This window comes from Sciurus vulgaris (genome assembly GCF_902686455.1).
Source record: "Sciurus vulgaris genome assembly, chromosome: 15".
NCBI lineage: Eukaryota > Metazoa > Chordata > Mammalia > Rodentia > Sciuridae > Sciurus > Sciurus vulgaris.
Window position 1 is genome coordinate 89,158,097 of NC_136476.1, and position 22,525 is coordinate 89,180,621.

Consider the following 22,525-nt stretch of genomic DNA (forward strand, 5'->3'; position numbering starts at 1 on the left):
TGAGCCCCAGGAGCTGCCTGGACCCCGCTTGCAGCTCCAGCTCGGCGACTGTTCTTTGATGAATGGAAGGAGGAAGAGAAAAAGGAGACTTCCTCTTTCCAGGAGAGGCCCCTGAGGGGAGCCAGCGGATGGGGGCTGCTAAGCACTGTGCATTTTTGTTGTGATTTTCCTGGACTTGCTGGGAACAGTTCCTGGAGGAGGTCACTGAGCCAGGGGACACAGTACGTCTCCTGATCGTGCCACTGAAGTTCGATGTCTGCTGGGGGTGCCCGGCCTGAGGCCAGAGTTCCTGCCCCTGCCTCCTGTATGGCTGAGGTTGGGGTCCCAGGTGGGGCTTTGGGTGGTGGGACCTGGGTCAGCCAGAGGTGGGAGAAGGTGCTCCCAAGGTGTGGAGGTGCAGCCCACAGCCAGGCCCCCCTCCATCCCTGCCCCAGTGGTGGAGGTGGTGACCGTAGGGTCAGGCCACCTAGGAAAGGAGGCAAGGCCAGAGAGGCCACATCCTAAGATTGAGGGAGGGTGTCAGGCAGGGGACTGATGCTAGGGTCATGAGGAGGGGGTGCTGAGGTTGGGTCACTTCCTGTTTCCACCCAAGGCTCAGGGCTAGGCCAGTCAACAGGATTGAGGGAACATCCCCAGGACTCAGCAGACAGCTTGTGTTTTCCATAAGGGGTGTGAAACTGAACCAGAAATGCTTGGATCCCTTCAGTTCCGCCGGCACGTGTGGGGCCCTGGAATTCCTGTGGGAGGTGAGGGGATGGTGGCTCCTGGCCTTGGAGGGTAGGCAGTGCCCTGGGGAAACTGCCTGGACACACCCAGCAGAGCAGACCAGGAGGCACAGGGTGCCGGGTCACAGTGGGCGGGCATGTGCCAACCTGGCTCCCCCGGAGAAGGGAGCTGAAGTCAGGGTCTTGGACCTTGGCACAATGCCTTCCTGCTCCTGTCTGGGAAGTGGTGGGCAGGCTTGGCTCCTTCAAGGCAGACTGGGGCCAAGTTTTGGTTTCCCCAAAGCCCTCAGAAAAGTCACCATTCTTGTCAGGGTCTCCCATGACTGACACCCTTGTGTCATCACCTCTGATTGACCAGCAGCAGCACCTCCCTGCAGGGCTTCTGTTGACTAGTGACAGGCAGGGTGTCCCCTGAGTGGCCATCTCTGAGTTTCCCGAGCTACAGGAACCTACAAGACACTCAGCCACAGTCAAGTGAGGGTCCTGCTGGGGACAGTGCCCAGCTAGGGAAGCTATCCACCTCTCAGGACCAAGCAGGGAACCCCCCCCCCCCCGCCCAGATGCAGGACTGCTGGTGGGCTGGGAGGGGTACACAGGCTGTACCCCTTCTGGGGACTGCAGAGCATCCCAGACTTCTGCTGAGTGCCCATAGAGCCCACTGTGTCCTGCAGGCAGGGAAGGGACCATCTCACCATGCACCCTCCAAATTGGCCCTGGCCCAGCCTTGTCCTAGGGAGCCCTTCATACTGACCACGACCCAAGTGAGAGTCCCCAGCCTGGGGAAGAACTAGGGGACTGATGTTGGCTCCACCTCTCCACCCCTGATTCCCCAGCCCTCCTTTGTTCTCTCTCGGGCTCTGTCTCTTTCTGTGTCTCTCTCTGTCTGTCTCTCTCCCACCCCTTCCCTGCCTCCCTTTCTCTCATCACAACTGCCCTGCTGTGGTGAAGACTCTGGATGGCACTGGACAGCGAAGGCTCAAGCAAAGAACTCAAAGCTCCCCAACCTGAGCCAGCCAGTCCAGGTCCTAAGAGTGGACCCTCCCCCGCCACACACACTACCTGGATAAGAGGTGCTCTGTGTGTGCCCATGTGGCTAAAATAGCAGGACAAGGGACAGGTGGGCAGTCACTGCTGCCTAGGGTCTAGGTGGCCCCCAGTCCCAGCCTAGTGGGTTCCTAGCAGTGAAACTTGTGGAGCCGGCAGAGGGTCTTGGGGTAGACCTCTGCAAGAGTGGACAGTGCCCTGGCAGGTGTCAGGGCAGGTGCTGCCCGTCTTGCACAGAAGGGAGAGGGCAGGACGTTTTGGCGAGATGCCTTGCTGGTTGCTTGGGCACTTTAAACGCAGAAGGAAGACCCAGGGCGCCCCACAGAGGCCCCAGAGGGATGGGGCCGCTCCCACCGTAGAGCCCCGGGTCTTTTTAGCTATTAACGAGCCCCTTCCTGGCTGTGGGATTGGGAGGGCTCCGAGCGCCCGGATGGCGTGGGTACCTCGCAGAGGTCGGGCAGACCCTCGACCTCTGCGCGTCCTGGCGAAGCTGCGTGGTCCCAGCGCGGCCGGCAGGGGGCGCGCGCGGCCAGGCGCCGGAACCCCGACCTGGAACCAGCTGTTTTTCCCTCAATGTGATCAAAGAAAGAGTTCAGTGCTCTGGGGCCACGAGAGCGAAGAGGCGGCGGTGGCTGCTGACTCGCTTCTGCCTCGGCGCGGTCGGAGCCGCCAGGCCCGCATGCCGCTCCCCGGCGGGTTCCACATCCTGGGGGGCGGCTCCCCGGGGGCTCGCGTCGGGGGCTACACCAACAGGACCTTCGAGTTTGACGACGGCCCGTGGGCCCCCAGGTATGGGCTGCGCCCTCCTCGCGGGCAGACCCTGTGAGAACCCTGGGTCCCCGACCCCCGCACCTTCCAGGACGCCCATGCCCCAAGCTCCCTCATCCCCGGACCCTCAGTGTCCTTCGCAGCTGCTGTGGGGGACGGGGACGCCCCTTCAGCGGAACCTGGCAGGTGTCCTTGCATGTCCTAGTGTGTCTGTCCATGTGGGGCGCTGAACCTCTCCAGGCAGGCGGGGAAGGCTGTGTTGGGAGCCCGCCCTGGGTAGAGCCCCCTCCTCCGTGCAGAGGAGGCCCCTGCAGAGGGGTGGGTGGTTGCCTCCTAGCCCCCTCCCTGGACCCTGGAGAGGGGCCCACCGGGAGTTCCCACATGAGGGGGCAGTGCTGGGATAGTAAGATTTTTCCAGGGCAACTCCAAAAGGACCCCATTGGGAAGGGGGTGTGAGTGAGCTGTCAGAGGAGAGCAGGAGCCCTGGTGCCAGTCACCTGGTCATCTTCATGGGTCACTTCTTCTGTGGTCCTGATTGCCCACTCCAGTGACAACACAGTCTGCTAAGAAGAGCTTCCAGATGGCCAGTGTTCCCAGTGCAGTGACCTGGGCTACCACACAGTTCCTGCCTGCCCCAGTGGCCAGTATGAGGGACAGGGCAGCAGTGCTGGTGAAGGAGCCCAGGTGGGCAGAGCAGCCCAGGTCCTGCTTGACCACCCAGTCAGCCCCTGAGCCCAGGCACCCCTGCCCCTCACCCTGTGCCAGGTGTCAGACTCCAGGACCCTGGATGTATCCTGTCCTCCCTCTTCCAAGAACCCTTCCGCAGCTGGTCCTTTCCTCTGGTGCAGCAGGTCTCGGCTGCTCTGAGGCAGGAGAGGGGCTGAGCATCCTGAAGACAGGAGGCATGTTTTCCCGTGGGCCCGTTCCCCTGTGTTTAGCATGAGGGCTGGAGCCGATGGACTGCGGGTCCTGGTGGTGTGGGGCTGGGCTCAGCAGGGCAGGTTCCCAGTCAGGGACACAACAGGGAATGCAGGGTGGGGACAATTGGGGGCCAGGATCACATGTCTGAGAGTGGCCACTTAGCAGTGTCCTTGGGAAGTGGGTGCAGCCTGAACCTCCCATGGCCACTTTTAAGGGTCAGCAGGGTGATGTCTTTCAGGCACAGTAAGTGACCCCAGGAGGCTCTGATTTCTGTTGCCCTCCCAGTCTGGGCCCCCTCTGCCACTTCCCTCTGCGGCCTGGGTGTCACCCTCCCCGGCCATTCTCTCCAGGCTCATTACGGTTCTACCTGCTTGCTGCAGACCAAGCCAGAGCTGTGTCCTCGGGTCTGAGTTTCAGCTGCAGGCCTGGTAGCCTCTTCCACCTGGCCCAGTCCACCCACTAGAGACTGCCCCTCCTCTCTGCTGGTCTGCATCAGTTTCTTTTCCTGAAGAGGTTCACTGTCACTCTGCAGATGACCTTGCTGCTGGGGCTAGGGGGCAGGGGTGTCAGGCAGACTGGGTAAGGACCCCCCGAAAAGGACAGGCTGGCATGGACAGCTGAGACTTGGGTGAGTCTAGGTTGGCAGCTCAGAGAGGTGGTGCTCTTGGCAGAACCACCAGGCAGGAGAGGGGGTTCCTCTGGGCAGATCCCTGCACTGGACCTGGTGAGGTGGGAGGACAGCAGCAGGGTCAGAACCTGGACCTGGAGTCCAGCAGCCCTGATGCCTTACTCTTCTTCCTCCAGGGCCTTGGGTAGCACGGGCTGTAGGCTGTGGCTGGGGACAGCCCCCACCAGGATCCGTACAGCTCACACCCCAACCCTATCCTGGGGTGCCTCTAGGCTGCCAGACTGAGCAATGGGGATCCAGAGAGGCCCTGTCAGCCTTCCAGGTTGCAGGGGTCTCCACCAAGCCCCCGGCCCCTCCTATACCCCTGCCTCCCCACCCGAAGCCCCTCCTGTGAGGCCCAGGGTGGGAGGCAGTCCCCTCTGCTCATCCTTCTTGAGTCTGGCAGCTGCTGCCCTGGAGATGACAGCAGCTGGGGCCAGGCTGTCCCAGAGTCAGCGTGCCCCCTCCCCCACCCCCAGTGCACTTCCCACCAGCCTCCCTGGAACTACTAGTTCCCAATGGCCCTGCTCCCAGGGGTCACAGGACCCAGGTCTGAGCTCTGATAGCCAGGGCACAGAGCTAGCCCTGGAGCCCTGCCAGGGTACATGCCTGGCCAGCCCTCCAGGCCCATATTAGGGAGCCCTGCCTGCAGGGCAGCAGAACGTAGCCCAGGTCCCATGGGAAAGACTTAAAGACCATGGTGCAGCCCAGCCCTGGCCAGCAGGAGAGACAGGGGGCCAGAAGGAGCTCGGGGCTCTTCCCTGGGACTAGGTTTCCACAGCAGCTCAGGAGAACAGAGGTGAGTGAGCAGAGCTAACAGAGCCCAGGGATGCTGGTGCTGGCCAGAGATGCTGCCTGTCCTCAGAGCCAGCAGGCTCTGCACATGCTGGTCTCAGCCACCACCACACCTGCCTCCATGTGTCTGCAGTGCCATCTTGAGCAGCCCTGGAAGCTCCTGAGGCCATCCGGGGGTGGCAGAGTTAAGCTTTGTGGCCCTGACTTCCTGGCTTGCCAGAGGGTTTCCCAGGCGTCAGCACTTCCCCTGAGGCTTCTGGTTCCCCTTCCCAGGGCTCCAGGTGCTGCTAGCCCAGAGAGAGGTGGCTCTCCTGTGCCCCACAGGCACTCGGGTTTCTCTGGATGGGGAAGTCCATGCGGGTAAAGGATGCTGGCGAGTGATACGTACCCCGGCCCCAAACGCACACTCAGTGAGCATGTCTGCTGTGCCCATGTGCCAGGTACCGTGCGTGTGCAGTGTGAGAGCCCCAGCGTGGAGGGAAGGGCTGCCAGCAACCTGCGTGACCACGAGGTTACCCCCAAGGGGTGGAGGAAAGTGAGCAGGAGGGCCCACCCAGTGCTGGAGCTGACCAAACCAGCACTCTCCAGGCTGTGGGTAGGGCCTGGGCTGGGGTGAGGCCAGGCCGGGTCTGGCTCAGGGAGACGAGGCTGGCGCTCAACTCTGAGGGGCCAGCAAAGGTGTGTCCCTGGACAAGTCTTTCTTAAGAGGGGGCCCAGAGCTGCCCCTAGAAAGGGGCCAGGAGAAGGCCGACTGGGAGGCTGGCCTCAGGAGCAGAGGTCATCAGAGATGGGAAGGTGCTGCGGGCAGCTGGGTCGGGCCGGGGTTAGGGTGGTGCCCCTCGGGAATCACCAGGAGGACCGAGGGGGCTTTGGCTACAAGAGTGGCTCGTTCTGACCCAAGACTCAGTGGCTGTGTGAGCCTGGGCAAGTGGCAGCCTCTCAGGGCCTCCGCGTCCCCACCTGTAAGTCAGGAGTGACAGCGTGAGTGGCATGCTGAGGGTGAATGGCAATGAGACAGGTGGGTGCACAGAGCTGTGCTCGGGCCGGCGCTGCCCAAGCTGTGGCAGGTCCGTCCAGTCATTTCCAGCGTGGTTCCCTGAGAGTGGAGCTCCAGGCTAGAAGAACTGCCTGTCGTCAGGGCCGTCGCTCCACCGTCCAGCTGGGACTGGCTGCCCCTCCCAGCAGTGCCAGGACAGTGGCCTTGAACCCTCACACCCAGGTGTGGGAGGTGGAGCCCCTGGGGGCCCTGGGCTGGGCCGCCTCCTCCACAGTTCCCATGCCTCTGAGTCTCAGAAGCACGGTGCTGTCACCTGCATGAGGCATCTCATAGATGGTACCTGGAGCCCTGTGTCCTGCCAGCCTGTGATGCTGCCAGCCATGTTGAAGTGACAAGACCAGGCACTTACTGCTGGGGCCTCGGGCCACGCTGCCGCCTTGGGAGAGTAGCCACCACCCTCCTGGTTGGTGAGGCGCTGGACAGCAGGGACCTAACTGGTGAGGCCCAGGAGTGCACATGGGCTCCAACAGGCCTGTGGATAGATGCCGGCTGTCACAGACACGTTTCCTGGTGGCCCCGGTGCCTCCCTCCTGTCAGCTCTGTCTCTGCCGACCACTTGAGCTGTCTTCCAGTCACAGGACAGCATGCAGGCGTGCCTCTCCCACCTTGGTGGCGCAGGAATGTGGGGCTCAGCCTGCCCATGGCGTCTGAGGAATGGTACTGGACAGGCGTGGGCACCGTGCTAGCACGGCAGGCCCCACGCTCTTTATCTGGCACCAGTTGCCAAGACCCAAAGGACACTGGTGTCTGTGGGGCAAGGGCAAGGAGGGTCCTTGCTTTGCTATTGTGCACAGATACACCTGTGCTGCCATGGGCACCCCAACCCTGTGTACTTAGGGGGCATAGTGAGGTGCCAAGAGGCTCCCAGTGGGGATGCCCCATTCCCCACCGCTCAGGTGAGCCGACCCTCAGCCAAGTTCAGATGGGAATTGGAGGGTCTTGCACCAGCTCCAGGCTGGGACAGCCCAGGTGGGGGACTGAGAACCGGTGTGTGTATGTCACCAGGCACCCTGAGCAGCCATGGGATCAGGCCCAAGGCCAGGGTACACAGGCACCTACAGAGAAAAAGGAAAGACGTGGCCTGTGGGCAAGACTGACCAAGGGCCCCAGGCACTGAGGGTGAGCACTTGACCCTGAGATAGGGACATGGACATGAACCTGGGTGGGCTGCCGACCACTGACAAGGAGTCAGCAGGGGGCTCTCCTGAGAGGCTGGCCAAGCTCAGGACAGGCCACTTGGGACTTCTTCCTCCCCCGTATTCTTGGGGGCAGGGCTCAGGTGGTGGTGACCCTGGGTCATGGCCAGGCCTCTGTGTGCCCTGGACTGCTGGGCTTCCTCCCTTCCTCCCGGCTGGCTGTGCACAGAAGGCTGCCCACAGTGTCAATTTAGATGCATCTCCAGTTTGGATCCTGCTCAACTGTGAGCCCAAAGCTTTCACTTTGGAGCGTGATGCATGCGTCACGGGAGATGGTGGGCTGCAGCCGCCCTCGGCATGATGTGAGGCCCCTTCCCCTAGGGAGAGGGATGTCACCCAGGGACACCAGCCCGCCCAGCTGCCTAGGCAGCGCACACAGCTCTGGCTCTTTAACTGCTGTGTACAGGAAACTGTTAGCCTTTCTGTCTAGGTCAGCAGAGAGCACAGCCTGTCCCACTTGCCAGGCACCAAGCCCAGCACTGCACTGCCCCACACCACAGTGACACTGCACTGCTTACCCTCCTAGCCCTGGTCTCCTCGACTGGGTGTGGACCCACCAGCACACAGGCATAAGCACACACATCTATGTGCATACATGCATATGTGCACACTTGCACACATGTCCCTGTGCGCTGCAATGCATGCATGCGGGCTGTCCAAACCATCTGCATGCATGCATGTGTTCACACAGATGCCTGTGTGCACACACACCAGCCATGCTTGGACTCTGCCCTGCCCGCATCCCCACCCCTCTGTCAAACATCTCTGCAGTCTCTCTGAGACCTTTGAGCCCAGGGTGAGCAGTTGGAGAATGTATCTCTGCAGAGGAACTGCCTCTCAGTGGAGGCTGGACACACCCGAGCCTGGTCAGGGTCAGCACTAAAAGCACTCCAGCTCTTATAAGAGCCCCTGGGAGCCTGGAAGAACATTTATACACCAATCCTAAGGAGTAGGCCCCACCTCTCTCTGACTGTCCAGCTCTGATCTGGCCAAGTTGGGGAGGGGTCATTAGCCAGGAGATGAGATGAGATACTGCCCTCGAACCCCACCAAGGCCTTTTATCCACCCGGGGTTGCCAGTGGCTGGGGATGGCCTCTGTGTCTTTTATGTGAGCAGGCACCCGGAGAAGCCCCCTTCTGGTTGGGGTAAACATGGAAAGATTCCATGTTTAGTGTTTGGCCGGATCCTGTTAAAAGTCCGTGGCCAAACAGTGCCCACCCAGCCCATGTGGGAACCAGCATGCTCACACAGCCACCTGCAGGGAGCTGTTGGTCCTTCCTGAGTTATGGACACCCAGTCTTCAGTGTTTGTCTTTCTGATGAAGAACTATACCCAGGCCTCCTTGGGCACAGGGCAACTGTGTGCCCAGGAGGTCTCCAAGGAGGAGGGGCCTGCTGCTAGGTCATGGACAGTACACCACCCCCAGCTGGCTATGTGGGTACCAGAGCCCAGGTTCCAAACTCGCTGTGCTCCACACCCTGAAACCAGGTCCATCTGCCAGTGGACAGCCAGCTCTGCCCTGTCCAGTGCCGTTCTCTCCCCGTCCTCCTCTTTGGACTGCTGCCCCTGCACTGCTTTCCGTGGGACCGCCTCTGCCCCCAGGCCATCAAGCAGCACCTCTGGTTAAACAGCTGTGTTTTATTCAAATGTGGAAGTTGGTAAGCCTCTTCCTCTGTGCCTTGGAGGATTTGGCATGTGAAGTAGAAGGCCTCCTGCATGCCAGCATTTCCTTGTATGTTCTTCCCATCTTGTCCTGGGCTTGAGGCCGTGAGGGGGCTCCAGTCCTGCTTGCTTTTATCCAGCAGAAGGCACGCTGTAGAGCAGATCTCTCAGGGGCACGGGCTCCGGAGCCCTGTTCCTGGGTTTGTGCACTGCCCTGCCGAGGCCGAGGCTGGGCCTGCTGCTGAGGCTCTCTGCTGGCCTCTCCATAGCAAGAAGTCCTCCCGCCCCAGGGGATCCATGGCCACCACTGAAGTCAGACCCAGGACTGGCTTTCCCCTAGGGTAGAACTGTCCACCCTGTCCCAGCCTCCCTTTTCCACCTGAGCCCCCACGTAGGCGTGGGTGGCCAAGGGTGCTTGCTGTGCTCCACTGCTGTGTTTCTTGTGCCAGCCTCTGAGAGCCCCGCCCAGTGCAAGTGGGGCCCACGGCTGGCGGGAGGAGCTCCTCGGGGCTCTTCTCACGCCCCTCGTGGCTGTTGCTGCTCTTTGACTCTTCAGTATGAGTTTCTGGAACATTTTTTAGATTCTGGGGAAATAATGGTCTGCTCTTGATGGGAGTCAATTAACTGCCCTTTTGGAGAGTGGCCACTGTTGGGGACAGCTCCCACCTACCTATCAGGTCATCCCGTGGCCCCAGGGCCCTGGGTTCTCACGTCTCGCGACTGCTGTGGGCAGCATCGCTTTCCCAGCAGTGGTCTCTGGCTCCTTGATGCTTCTGCTCTTGGTCTGTGGGTGTCCCAGGTGTATTAGACGAGGCCTTTGTTTGTTCTAGTAATTTCTCAGATGATTCCTTGTGGGTTCCCCATAAACGATCGTGACAACGTGAACACAGCCCAGCACCTTCCCTCCCGGGGCTCATTGCTCTTGTGATCTCTTTCAAGTGGAGCTCAGGCAGTGAGCAGCCTGGAACTCCCATCTCAGGTGCAAGAGTGTCTGCTGCCATTCGCAAGGAAAGCCGTCTCTGGCTACTTGTCCTCGGCTCTGCTGCCTGATTCCCTGGCCACCAAGGGGGAGAGAGGAAGGAACAGAGCAGAGGCAGACGGGCCCTTGGGAGAGTCCCCCTCAGGTGCGCGGAGACAGTGCAGCCAGTGAGGTAGGAATACGGCTGCAGCACAGGCCAGCTGGGTTCCCACCCAGGAGACATCCAGAAGCCCTTGGCTCCTGGGGTCTCTCCATGTGTGAGGGGTGGCAGCAACCCTGACCATGAATGGGCCTCTGATTCTGTGCCACCACCTGGCTCATTGAAGTGCCCAGCACTGGATACAACTACCAAATGGACTAGATGGTTAGGGCCCATGATTTTCTGTGCAGCAGAGGGCTGAGGTGTCCTTCCCATTGCAGACAGTGGGCTGTGGACTGCCCTCCTCACCCTTGGCCTCTGTATGCATCCCAGAGACTGGATCCTGAGACTGAGCTCTCCAGAGGTGCCTCCTGCTGACCTGGACAGGCACCCCAGGGACCTGACTCTTTTGGGTCCTAGCCTTTGTCCACCAGAACTCAGCCTCAGACTGCGAACTGCAGTAGATCAAGTGCCAGTGTGCCGGGCACTGGGCCAGCACCTCTGCTGTTGTCTTGCCTCCACTGGACAATCACCCAGTGAGGACAGAAGCCTTTGGGGGTGTTCTTTCGCAGATGAGAGAGAGGTGACTTGACTTGCCGGGGGCATCCAGCCTGGGCTGGTGGACCAGGACTGAGTCGTGCTCATGCATGGGAATCCTTGGCTCCCCTTGGGTCCTGGAGAGTCCCTGAGAGGAGCAGAGAATACTTCACCCCGAGTTTCTGGGCTGCCCCAGCTTGTGGAAGAGGGAGTACTCTGTCCTGCTAGCTCCACCTTGGCTCCAGAAGCCAGCCAGAGGTGGGCTTCCTTCTCAAGCCACCAAAGCACAGAATTCTTGTGGACATTGGCGATGTGCTGGCACAGCCATCTTAGGGACAGAAAGATAGCTGTGTGATCTCAGGTCCCTGATGTCTCCAGGCCCCCTTGGCTCACACAGGGAGGGAGTAGGAAGGGGAACAGGAAGCGTGGGCCCCAGGTGTGCCCAGAGCTGTGTTCTTGCTATACCTGGACTAGCTCTGCGGGGATCCCCCATGTACCCCAAAACTCTCTCTGACAGGACCCAGGACTTGGTGCACCATGCACTGTCTTCTCTAGGCCCCGACAACACGAGGCCCTATGTCCTTCTACAAGGGCACCTTTCCAAGAGGCCCTGGGGCCCCTGGCCTACAGCCTGTATGGCAAACAATTGTGTTCATGTGGGGTTTTGGCTCTGCTGAGGGGACAAGGCAGGATGCCAGGAAGTCTGTGGGACGCCTATGCTCACTCCAAGGGGACAAGGGCAGCTCGCCCTTGTCACCCTCCCAAGCCACATCTGGGGGTGGAGCCTCCTGGTGCACTTCCTTCCCCTGCTCATCTATGCCCCTGGAGCAAACAGGCCCCACCACACACCCTTCCCTGGCACTGCCAAGACTGGACCTGAGGCCAGGAGAGAAAACCCAGCATGCCCAAGAGGTGGAGGCAGCAGTCAGTGGTCTTGTGGTGTTTTGCCGCTGAAAAGGGTTTTCATTAAGAAAGGGGCAAAACAGAGCATGGAGTCCCCCACCCCCTGTCATGTGGTTCCCCACCTGCGGGTCTCTCACCGCCCAGCCAACACGGGCTAAGGAAAACAGGCAGCCGTGCTGATGCAATTAGGAAGATGTTACTTTTCAAATGCTGCCAGATCCCTGAGGTTGAGCCTGTGACCTGAGAAACGGGGAGAGGTGACAGGCTGCTGCCCACAACTTGCAGCCATGGCCTAGGACGGCCACTGAGCATCCCAGCCACAGAGGATGGGGGTCCCACCTGCCTGCTCTTCTGAGGGTGGGGGCTTGGCCAGGTGCTCCCGACTAGGCCTTGTGACCAGGCGAGCTGCCTCAGAGCCCAGCCTCCAGCACTGCCCAGGGAGCCAGAGCCCACCCCTCACCTGCACCCACCTCAGGCGAAGCACTCCCCCAGCCCTCTGCCCTCCTGCCAGAGGGCAGTGGCCTGCAACCTGCAGGACAGGCCTGGACACGGGGAGAGCGCCCTGCCCTTAGAAGGGGCCCAGGAGGCCCATCCCAAGTCCTCTCATGTAAAGAACCAGGCTGCTCCTCCTCAGGTCCTTGCTCTAGGGCAGGGTGACCAGGGTGGTGGGGGTTGCTCTGTCTGGCAGGTGGAGAGTGCAGGAAAGGGGGGAAGATTCCTGCCTGCTGCACCCCACTGTGGGCTGTGGGGGGACAGAGCCATGGATGGTCTGGGCCGAGCCTCCCCTGGAAGCTCAGCTGATGCCAGAGGACCAGGTTGGAGTCAGGACCCAGGGGTGGGGCTGCCTTCCCTCTCGCCCCTGCACCACGCTCTCTTGGTCAGCACAGTGCGTGTGAACTGCTTGCTGGGCACCACAGTTGGTTGGTGATCCTCTGGCTTGGGGGCAGAGAGGTCCTGGTGCTCATTTCCAGGGGGCAGCTGTCCCAGGAGGCTGGGAACTGGGAACCAGGTGGCTCTGCTGGCCTCTGCCCAGGTGCTGCATGTGGTAACTGCAGCCAAATCCCTCCTGGATGTGAAGACGGAGGCAGGAAAGGTGGGCTCCAATGGCTGCAGAACACCAGGGACCCTCCCGGTGCACCTGGGTTCCCCCAACACCCGTGTCTGCCACTGGCAGTGTCTGTGACTCAGGTTATTGGGCAGGGTCTCTTTGAAGCCAGAATATAACACTGGCAGTGCAGCCTGGGAATCAGAGGGCCCAACCTGAGACACTTGGCCCCAGGGGGCTGCAGACAGGAGCCCTTTGAGCCTCCTGGTGGTTCACCAACCCAGCCCTCCAGAGCTTGAGGGTCCAGCAGAGGCCTGCTGCAACCATGAAGGAAGGCTGAGCGGCCTGAGCAGCCTGCTTGGGAACAGACTGGGGTGGGGAGGGCTGGCCTGGCCCTGGTCCGGAGAAGGGGAGGGTTCCCACGCCAGCCTCAGGGGGGACCGGGGACAGTTGTGAAAGCCTGCCCTGAGTTGGCCGCGATCTGGCCCGCCTCCTAAACTTCCCCAACCCCTCCGCGCCCCCGTCCCCCGCGCGCCCCCTGCAGGTGACGCCCCGCCCCGCCCCCACCCCAGGTCGGTCACGGTCGCGGCGTCCGGGCTGCGCTGCGCGGGGCGGGGGGCTGCGCGCGTCCGCGAGGGCGCCTGGCGACTGAGGGGGCGCTGGCGTGTGCCCGCAGGCGGCCCTGCGCCGAGGACGGCGGCTGCGGGGACGTGCTCCTGGACACCGCCAGTCCCAAGATGAGCGACCTGGACACGGAGGTGCTGCCCTTGCCGCCGCGGTACCGCTTCCGGGACCTGCTTCTGGGCGACCAGTCCTTCCAGAACGACGACAGGTAGGTAGGCCGGGCCGCCGGCCGCGCGGAGCTGTCCGCGGTGCTGAGCCCGCGCGCCCCCGCAGCCGTGGCGCCCTGCAACTTTCCAGGTTCCGGGACCGGGAAGTTTCGGGGCGCTGGGGAGGGAGAACAGGTCTCCGGGAGGGCCCCTGGAGCAGGGCGCGGGATACTCAGTGCTGGGGGTGGCCCCGGAGCTCGGTTGGGGGTCCCTAGCCTCCCGGTGCCGGCTCCCAGCTCCAGCCGAGCTGCTCTGCTGATTCTGGGGTCTAGCCAGAGCCTGGAGCACCCGCGGGGCAGCCCCCACAGTCTGGCTGAGAACTAGTGTCCTCCAGACTCAGGCAGTGCTCGTTTATTAATTATTCATTAGGGGACAGCACACGCATTCACAGTCACACATTCAAAGTGACAATTCCCTCACCTTAGATTCTCTTCTGTGAGAAAAAGCAAAATGAACTTGTGTCTTTGAGGAAAGGCCAGGCAGGTTGGGTCCACGGAAGTAGGCACAGGCTGAGGGGCTGGCAGGGAGCTGGAAGAAGCTGCTTTTCCCTCCCCTGTTCCCCAAATAGCTGTCTTGGGTAAACACCCAGCACTCCAGCTCTGCCCGCCCCAGGGGAGGTGCTTGCAGCCCGCAAGCAGAGGACTGGAAGCCCCTCCTTCCAGGGTGCGCTGGGGCGGCTCTGGCTTTCTCTTCAGGGCTTACTCACCCCAGCCCTGGACGAGGCTGTGGCTCCCCAACAGTGCCATTGTTCGAGTTAGCACATAAAGTGCTCGAGGCTGCATATTGTCAGGACACAAACCGAGCTGTCAGAATAAGCTGCTTAAACTGCAGCTGAGGAAGAAATCGTGTGTGAGCAGGTCAGAGCGCAGGTGCTGTGTCAGGAGCCCCCAGTGCTCGGGGAAAGGGACTTTAAAGATCACTCTGTCTGCTGCAGGGATGTCCTGGCAGGCCATCCCCTGGACCTCCAGTGGTGCTGGGCTGCATTAACCATCTAGAGCCAGCGGAGACATTGATCCCTGTCTTTGGCTGCTTGGCAGCAAGGGGTTGAGTCCTGCACAGGTGCTTTTGAAAGTCGGTGTTTTCCTGTCTTGGTGAACTAAGTGCTGCAGCACGTAAATGAACCCACTGAAACAAGTGCCCTGAACGAGAGATTAGTTTTAACTTCCTGCTTGGGTGGGGGGCGGGGTATGGGCAGGCTGGCCCTGGTGTCCCTGACGGGGGACTCCTGCCCTCCTGGGACCCATGTGGGCAGAGCTGGGGCTTCCCCAGGCCCAACCTGTGCTGGACATCTTGCTAAGTCAGCTCCAGCCCTTGAGTACCTACTCTGGAAAATGGCAGGCTTGGGGGGACCCCTCCAATGTTAGGTAGGAAATGGCTCTGGCTCCCCAAACGGTGCTTGGCCTCCGGAGCACCGGGTGAATGTCAGTGGCCAGTTGGTGATGCTCTGCCCTCTGTCTTCATGAGAGTGGGACAGCAGCAGACTCCCTCCCAGCCCCAGACCATCCCCAAGACCTAGATCTGTGTGCGCCTTCTTAATCGTGGCTCAACGCGTGAAGCATGGGGTCTGCCCAGAGCGTGGTTCAGCACATTCACTGCATGACGCGGCCCTGGCCACTGAGTGCCAGAGCGCCTGTCTCCCTCAAAGGAAGCCACCCCTTTGAGCCACTTCCTGTTTTTCTCAAATCATCTCTGTCCCATGGGGCTGGTTTGACATCAGCTGTAGGGTGGGTGTGTGGCCTTGCCTCTCTCATGACCCCCAGACTCTGGAACATTCCTGTTTAACTGGAGGGCCCTGAGGCAGGAAAACTAGGATGGGGAGGGGGTCAAGACCTGCCCTGCTGGGGTCCCTGAGATCACCTGAGCCCCCACCTGCACCAGCACCCTCCCACCCAGGCCAAGGGGGAGGGGAAGCTGCTTGGAGATCCCTGAGGCCAGCCTGGTGACCACTCCAGTCCAGGTGCCTCATCCCTCCTCTCCTCATTCGACTTCCACATCCCTAGAGCTGTTTCCTCACCTCATGCATCGTCACTGATTCCCAAAGTGAGGGATGGAGGTGTGGGGAGTGGGACATGTCCACCTAGCCTGTCAGAGACCCAAGGGTGTGGTGACAGCCAGGCCACAGTGAGGCAAAGAGACAGGGAGGCTGCTTCTTAGGATGGGCAGGGAGAGCTGGCTTGGCTCTAATGGGGTCTCCTTGGCCCCACCTGCAGGATCATGTATGTGCAGGGGCTCTCAGGTGCTCTCCAGGGCTTCCGGGAATGGGTTTCCTGGGACTGAGTTCTGGTGCTGCAGGCCATAGGGCAGTATGCTCGGATGGAGCAGCACAAGACCTCAGGACCAACCAGGGTGGTGGTCTCAGCCAAGGGCGTCTGGGGCAAGTGTGAGCTGCACCTGCTCTCTGCCTACCCCAGCACAGCACAGTGCAAAGTGGAGGGTCAGCTCCCCTGCCCTTGGCCAGGGCAGGCTCTGTGGGGGAGCGGGGCCCCAAGTCCTCGCAGGCTCTGGGCAGGCAGACAGGCTGTGGCCTTCCTGTCCTCCAGGGGAGAAAGCCATCTGCAGTGAGTCACCACTGCTGAGGCTGGCCTTGAGGGTGGAGGGTGGGGGCTCAGCCACCGACACGTGGACAAGGCAGAGCTACCAGGCCACTTTCCCCGGGCAACTGAGGCCTCTACGCAGCTCAGTGAGGGCAGAGTTGAGAGCTCTCCCTTCAAGGGACTGATGTGGCCCTGGTGGACTCACCTGCCAGGCCATGTGCTGAGGTGTCCTTGAGAGCGGCACTCAGAGGAAGCTGATGGACCTGTGGGGCCTCTGCCCCTCCCTAGGACCCACAGGGAGTGTTAGGAGACCCGCCCTTGCCTGTCTCGAGGCAATCCTCCTGTGTGCCCTGGAGACCTGAGAGAGCATCATGGTCCTGGGGTACCTGGACTTGGGCTCCTGCTCCTGCAGAGTGGGGTTAACAGCTGCAGAAAGGCAGCGTCTGGGGACAGTGGGGTGGGGCTGTACAAGGGCGTTGGTGGCCACAGGTGTGGCTGCAGACTGGGTTCTGGGAGCCCATGCTCCTGCTCTGTAGTGTGGACATGAGGCTTCAGCTCTGCCCTGCCCACTCAGTCTCAGGAAGGGAGGGGACAGGGACTGTCACACCACTGGCCTTTCTTCCAAAAGTGGAAGACTGGCCAAAAGACAAGGTAGAGAGCCAGGGGAGCACGGGGAGAAGGGACCAAGTGGATGGCCACCAGGGCCCAGCCCATAGTGTCGCCCAGGTGGAGGCCGGGTTAGGGTTGCTGAGTGCAGGCCAGGCCAGCAGTGAGAAGCGCCAGCATGCCCCTGCCCACTGTCCAGACTCCAGGCAGGGAGGGGGCTTGTCCTGGGCTGTCTGGGTTGGCCCTGTGTGCTGCCCCTGGCCACACCCCAGGAGAGATTCCCACATCATGCCCACCCGAGGATCCTAAGGTGACAGCCAGAGAAGTCTGAGGGTGGAAGCAGCCCCAGCAGGCCCCAGCTGCCTCCCCCGGTCCTCTGACAACTAAGCATCTGGGCTGGCCTCTCTGGAGGTGACAACATCAAATATTTTCTTGTGCATGTGAGAGATGGGAAGGCAGGCAGGGTCCAGCGTTGCTAGGACAGAGCCGCAGCTGTGGTGGACCAGCAGGCAAGGACCACATGGCCTCGTGGTAGGCCCAGTGCAGGAGGAGCAGGCGGCTCTCCAGGGTCTAGGACCTCCTGGGTCCTGCCAGTGGAACCGAAGTGGGTCAGGCCACCCACCAGGCCTCCAGGAGTCCAGTGAGGTCCCTCGGGAGAGCAGGCCCTCGGCACCACTCACTTGTGGTTGCTAATAACTGAACGGTCAGGAGCAGGGCTGGGCAGTGCCGCCCAGGGAGACACAGCTGGTGCCACCTGCCAAGTGCCTGGGATAGCAGGATGCCTGCCCTTAAGTGCCCTCCCCACCCACTCCTGCCCATCTGCCCCTCTGCCTCCATCAGCCTGCCCTCCCCCATGACACCCTCTTCCTGCCCCACCTTCATCAGCCTGACCCCTTCCTGACCCCTACCTGCATCCGGCCCTCCCCAGCCCAGCCCATCTTGCACCAGAGCGAGGGTCCAGGCCCTCCCTAGAAGGAGCTCTGCTCAGGCTGTCTCCCCTGGGTGGCCCCTCAAGGACAGCTAGCCAGCTATCTGTGCCCTAGAATGGGTCCTAGGCTCCCAAAGGGCACCAGCTCACGCTTTTACCTGAAGGCCTTGGCGGCTCTGGGAAGATCTGGGACACATTGGCTCTCTTTTGGGGGTACTCTGGGGATGCTGAGGGCTGCACCTGTACCACCATGCCCCTTCTGGGGGTGCCTGGTGGACCACCTGGACCCTGGGTTCCCACATGAGCAGTACCTGTGTCAGGCATGACCCGGGCTTTGAAATAGAAGAGGAATCTGCAGGAGAGGACACAGCCAGGCCTGGCCCAGGGGTGGGGATGGACTGTGGGGCACAGCGTCCAGGAGGACAGTGGAAGCTCGAGGAGGAGGCCAGAAGCTGCTGGCGGTGAAGGCAGAGGTGGTGAGGAGGGGCAGGCTATGAGGCATTTCCTCCTGGGACCCCACGGGACCCCACAGGGGCTGGACAGCCCCAAAGCACTCTGGGCTGAGCTGCCTGGAACTCACATGTGCAGTGAGTGGATTTCATGTGGACGGTGGGACATGAGACAGGAGCTGTCACAGCAGAGGACAGCCACGCCTGTGATGGTGCACCCCTCTGTGCCAACCAGACTCCAGGCAGGAGCAGCAGCCCCAGACGGCTGGCCTGGAGCAGGCCAGTGTCCCTGCCCCAGCCCTCTCACTGGCACGTGTTCCTGGCCTGTGTCTATCCCAAGGCTAACACCACCTGGGGGGGGCCTCCCCAAGTTATATTTCAAACCCTGCCTGGGGTCTTCCTTCCCTCTGCACAGGCTTGGTTGCTAGGCCAGGCTGGGCTGGTGGTTCTGCCCAGGGTCACCCCAGCCCTCCCCTTCCCCTGCCTGGGGCAGGGCCTGTCCAGGGCAAGCCTGTAGGCCTTAGAGGGTGCAGCTTGCCAGGGAGGTCGCCTTGCCCTGCCAGTGGGGCCCAAGGGAGGCTGGGATCCCCTGGGAGGGGAGAGCCCACCTGTGTGGACTCTGGGAGCTGATCTGGGGTGTCATGTGCGCTCTGTCCTGCCATCTCTCCTGGATACCCTCTGTCTGCTGCCTGCATGATGGAATCAAGGAAGAACAGTTCTGGACTGTTCTGTGTGCTCCCGGGTGTCCTGAGTGAGACTCGTGGAGCCTTTCCCAGTCACTGCCTGGATCCAGGGCTGATCTGATCCACCTCCCCACTCAGCTGGGCATGGGTCTGGGGCCAGATTGTCCCTTCACCCCTTGGGATCCTTAGCAGGCAGCAGAGCCTGAGAGGTGGGCCCTGAGTCAGGGTGGATGACAGAGGCCCAGGTAGCCCTTTCTGTGGAGGTGGGCCTCCAGCAGTCCACACCTTTCTCCTGCCTCACAGGGACTCCAAGGCTTGGGCCATTCCTCAGCCTTGGGAGTCCAAAATGGGCAGGAAGGACCAGGGGCCAAGACCACAGAGGTATCAGGAGGGAGTGGGCGCTGGGTGCATGTGAGCAGCTAAGCAGGTATCTCCTGAGAGGCTGAGCAGCACCCCAGGGCCCTGTCTTCACTGAGGGGGAGTGTCAGCCTCCAATGGATCCCACGTTAGCATTTCCACCACAAGAAACAAGGAACAGCTCTGGGTCCACCCCCCAGGCCCGAGGACATCCTGAGAGCCCTGAGAAGGCACATCTGGTGTTCCCCAGGCTGGCTTCATCCCCTAGCCCACATCCTGGGAACTCACGTGCATGACTCAAAGTCAGATTCTTTCCAAATTAGTATAATGCAGAACTCAGATGCCCAGTGAGGGGGAGCCAGCATCTGCCAAAGCACAGAAACCACGGTCATTTGGGTCTCAAATGATTTCCATGCACTTCCTACGGTCACCCTGTGCACATTCCAGGCTGGTCCATGCAGACCAGGAACAGCAGAGGGTCCTGCTATGGCTTTGTCTGCTCAGGTCACCACCACAGAACAGGGGTAAATGGGTTCCACTGCAGCCATTGCTCACAGTCCTGATGGCAGGGCGTCCAGAGCAAATGCCAGCAGTCTAGAGACGTCTGCTCTGGGCCCTCCCCTGGGAGAGCCAGGCTGATCTCCTTCCAGGGCACCGGCCCCATCCCGAGGCCCATCTAACCCGCTCACTGTATGCCGTGCCATAAGTCCTTCAACTTCCTATTCCTCTGGATTCCTGGAGAGAACCTCGTTTGCAGCACACACACACCCATCATCAGGAGCCCCCCGGACACGCTGGCCTTTGATTAGCTATACACACAGAGGTAGGGCTCGAAGACTGATTCAGGCAGCAGCTGCTTGGGAGGCTAAGGGGGCAGACATCCTCAGGTGGACCTTGCTGAAGCCACACAGCCAGGAGCTGCTGAGCTGGACTAGCGAGCACCAGCTGACCCTTCGGTTTTGGACTTGAAGCCTCCAGAAGTGGGAGAGGAAGTTCACTATGGTTTTGAGGCGCTCGAGGCAGGTGCTTTGTTATTTGGGCCGCAGGACACCATGCTTCCTGTCAGAGGGTGCCGGTGTCATGGTGATGGGGGTCGGGGCAGTACTGAGAGGCTGGAGACATCCAGCCACCTGCCCTTTCTCTGGTGACAGTGAGGTTTCCAGAGCAGGGCTGGGGAGCGATGTGCTATGCCCCATGAAGGCTGTCATAGCCTTGCTAGGTTTGGGACTCTGGGCCAGCTCCTGGGGGTGGTGTCTGCAATAATACCCCCATCCTTGGGTGGGCTGTTTTCCTGGGTGGGCCCTAAATTGGTTGGAATATGCCGGAAAGCAGAAGTGCCGGAGACCCACCCTCCCGGCAGCCCTGGGAGCTGGACCAGGAGAAGGGGACAGCCTGTGCTAAAGGAGGGAACAGAGCGAGAGCCAGGGCAGGAGGCTTCCACCTCACAGGAGCAACGGCCGAGGCTACCGCCTCGGTAGCAGCCTAAAGGATGGGGCTGGCATGGGGTGGAAGGGACCCTGCATCCTCCCCAACCTTGACCCCCATGAGAGCCCAGGAAGAAGTCTGCTCTGCAGCCAAGGCCAGGGCCCATCCCTTGAGCACCTTCACCCCAGGGCCTGCCAGGGGAGGAGGAAGGGCCTGGTTTGGGGAATTGAGGACAGAAAGCAGCTGGTGGGGAGAGGCAGGGGAAGAAGATGCAGGGAGGCTGAGGACAGATGTGGATCCCTGGCAGCACTGGCTGCTCAGCTGCTGCCCAGCAGCTCCAGGGCAGGCCCCAACCTGGCAGGGCCGCAGGGAACCCTCCCTGGGTCTCAGGTCTCTTCTGGACACCTGAGACTGGAGTCCCCAAAGGAGCAGAGCTGGCTGACCCTGGGGAGGCTACGGGTGAGGGTCTGAGCCCCCAAGCTCCCCTACCCAGTCTCCATTGCTCCGGAAGCGGGCAGGGCCACAGTCCCAGACCCCACGCCATGGAGGCTCTGTCCCAGCTCCACCTCTCCATCCATACCTCCAGCTCCACTCCACGCCTCAGTGGGTCCCCCAGCGAGCACCCACATCAGGGACTGTTGAAGACAAAGTGAGGTCACCCAGAAAGGCAGAGCTCTCCTACATGCCGGACCACTCAGGACCGTGGTCAGACTCCAGAGGCCTCACCCCAGCCCAGGACCCAGAGGGGCCCAGCTGTGGGGAGGGAGTCCAGCCCTGTGCCCCTCAAGAGGAACCTACTGTGCCTGGCAGTGGCTGTTAAGCCCTTGGAGGGAGGTGTGGCATCTGGCCCCCACCCTCTCTCCCCATACCCTATGTGGGGTGCTGCCCCAAACCCCAGCCCCTCACATCCAGCTGGGCCCTCTGGAGAGGAGGTCTATTGGAGCTGCTGGAGTCTGACCTGGGAGACCCCCCTGGGGCCACTGGGTTCAACTCTCACTTGCCCACATTCTGATCCCCAGAGCCCAACACTGTGACCTTGTATGACCTTGAAGGTGTGATTTAGTGAAGCATCTTGAGAGATTATCCTGGTGGGCTGGAAACACAGACACAGTATCCTTACGAGAGGGCTGGGTGGTGCTGGGGCGGGGTGCCTGCCCTGTGTGCACCAGGCGGAAGAGAGGGACAGGCAAAGATGGTCACTGTGGAAAATTCTAGGCTGCGCATATTCACTCCAAATGAAAACATAAGGGAAACTCAGAAAAGGAGGGGCGGATTTAACAGCACAAGAGCAGGCACAGCCATGAGAGGAGGGGGCCCTTGGGCCTGGACTGAGCCCCGACAAGCATGGGGCCTCCGGCCTGCCGGGGCCTCCGTCTCCATAATCCGCTTCTCCTGACAAACCTCTCTTGCATGTCATGTGCTGTGTAGACGCTGCTGGTTCTGTCTCTGGAGAACCCTGATCAGCATCCAGGTGGTTTCCCCAGAGCCTGTCCCTTTGACTTCACTGTCCCTCTGGAGTAGATGCGGGTCCCGAGGCCCAGCTGACCATGTCTGCCTGATGTAGGTGTGAGGACCTTGTGGGTGCCATGTGACCTGCGAGTTGCCCAGGGCCCCATCAGAGATGCGTGGGCCCACTGGGCAGCTCCCGTCTGCTTTCTCACCTCACTGTGAGCAGTCGCTGCGGGCACATGCAGGTCTCCCCACCCCGTGGGCCTGAGGACAGGGCCACTGAGGGTCAACCAGGTCTGACCATCCTCGCCTGCACCCCCTTCCTTCTGGGCCGGGCACGCCCGCCTCATTCTGTCCTTCCCTCCTGAGAGTGGCCTCATCCTCTGAAGGGCCTGGCCTCCGTCAGAGGGCCAGCTGCACATCCACAGGCCTTCCTACAGTGTGCCTCCACCTCTTCTCTCCAGTGACCGCTTCTCAAAGTGAGATGCTGCTCGTGGCAGCCTCTCCTGTCCACAGCAGCGGGCTTTTCTGGATTCCTCTGAGCATCACGTACTGACCCATGGAGCCGCACAGATTCCCCATGCCTGGCGGGCTGGAAAGTGCACCCTACCATGTCCATGAGCGAATCCCACGAGCCTGTGAGCCTGTGAAATGTGGCAGAAGGGACTTCGCCATGTGACCAAGTTGAGGGCCTTGATGAGGTGTGACCCTGGATTCTCTGGGCCGTGAGGCTGGATGCCATCCCAGGGAGGAAGGAGAGCCAGAGCATTGTGGGAGGGGGGACATAGGACAGAAGCAGAGGCCAACGAGTACAGAAGAAGAGGGG

At 61.2% G+C, this 22,525-nt stretch overlaps 1 protein-coding gene across 7 annotated transcripts in view; it reads left to right on the forward strand.

The window, feature by feature from the left end:
- Positions 1 to 2,385: 2,385 nt before the first annotated feature.
- Positions 2,386 to 22,525, forward strand: part of KCNT1 (potassium sodium-activated channel subfamily T member 1) — a 68,810-nt gene continuing 48,670 nt past the window's right edge. For 6 of the 7 annotated variants that reach the window (XM_079111951.1, XM_079111943.1, XM_079111947.1 and 3 more), the window contains exons 1-2: positions 2,386 to 2,558; positions 13,115 to 13,270. In XM_079111951.1, the coding sequence (XP_078968077.1) occupies positions 2,449 to 2,558; positions 13,115 to 13,270 (266 nt within the window). In that variant the 5' untranslated portion in view covers positions 2,386 to 2,448. Of the gene's footprint in view, positions 2,559 to 4,800; positions 4,925 to 13,114; positions 13,271 to 22,525 lie in introns of those variants that run through there. The other variant, XM_079111949.1, reaches the window with a different exon arrangement.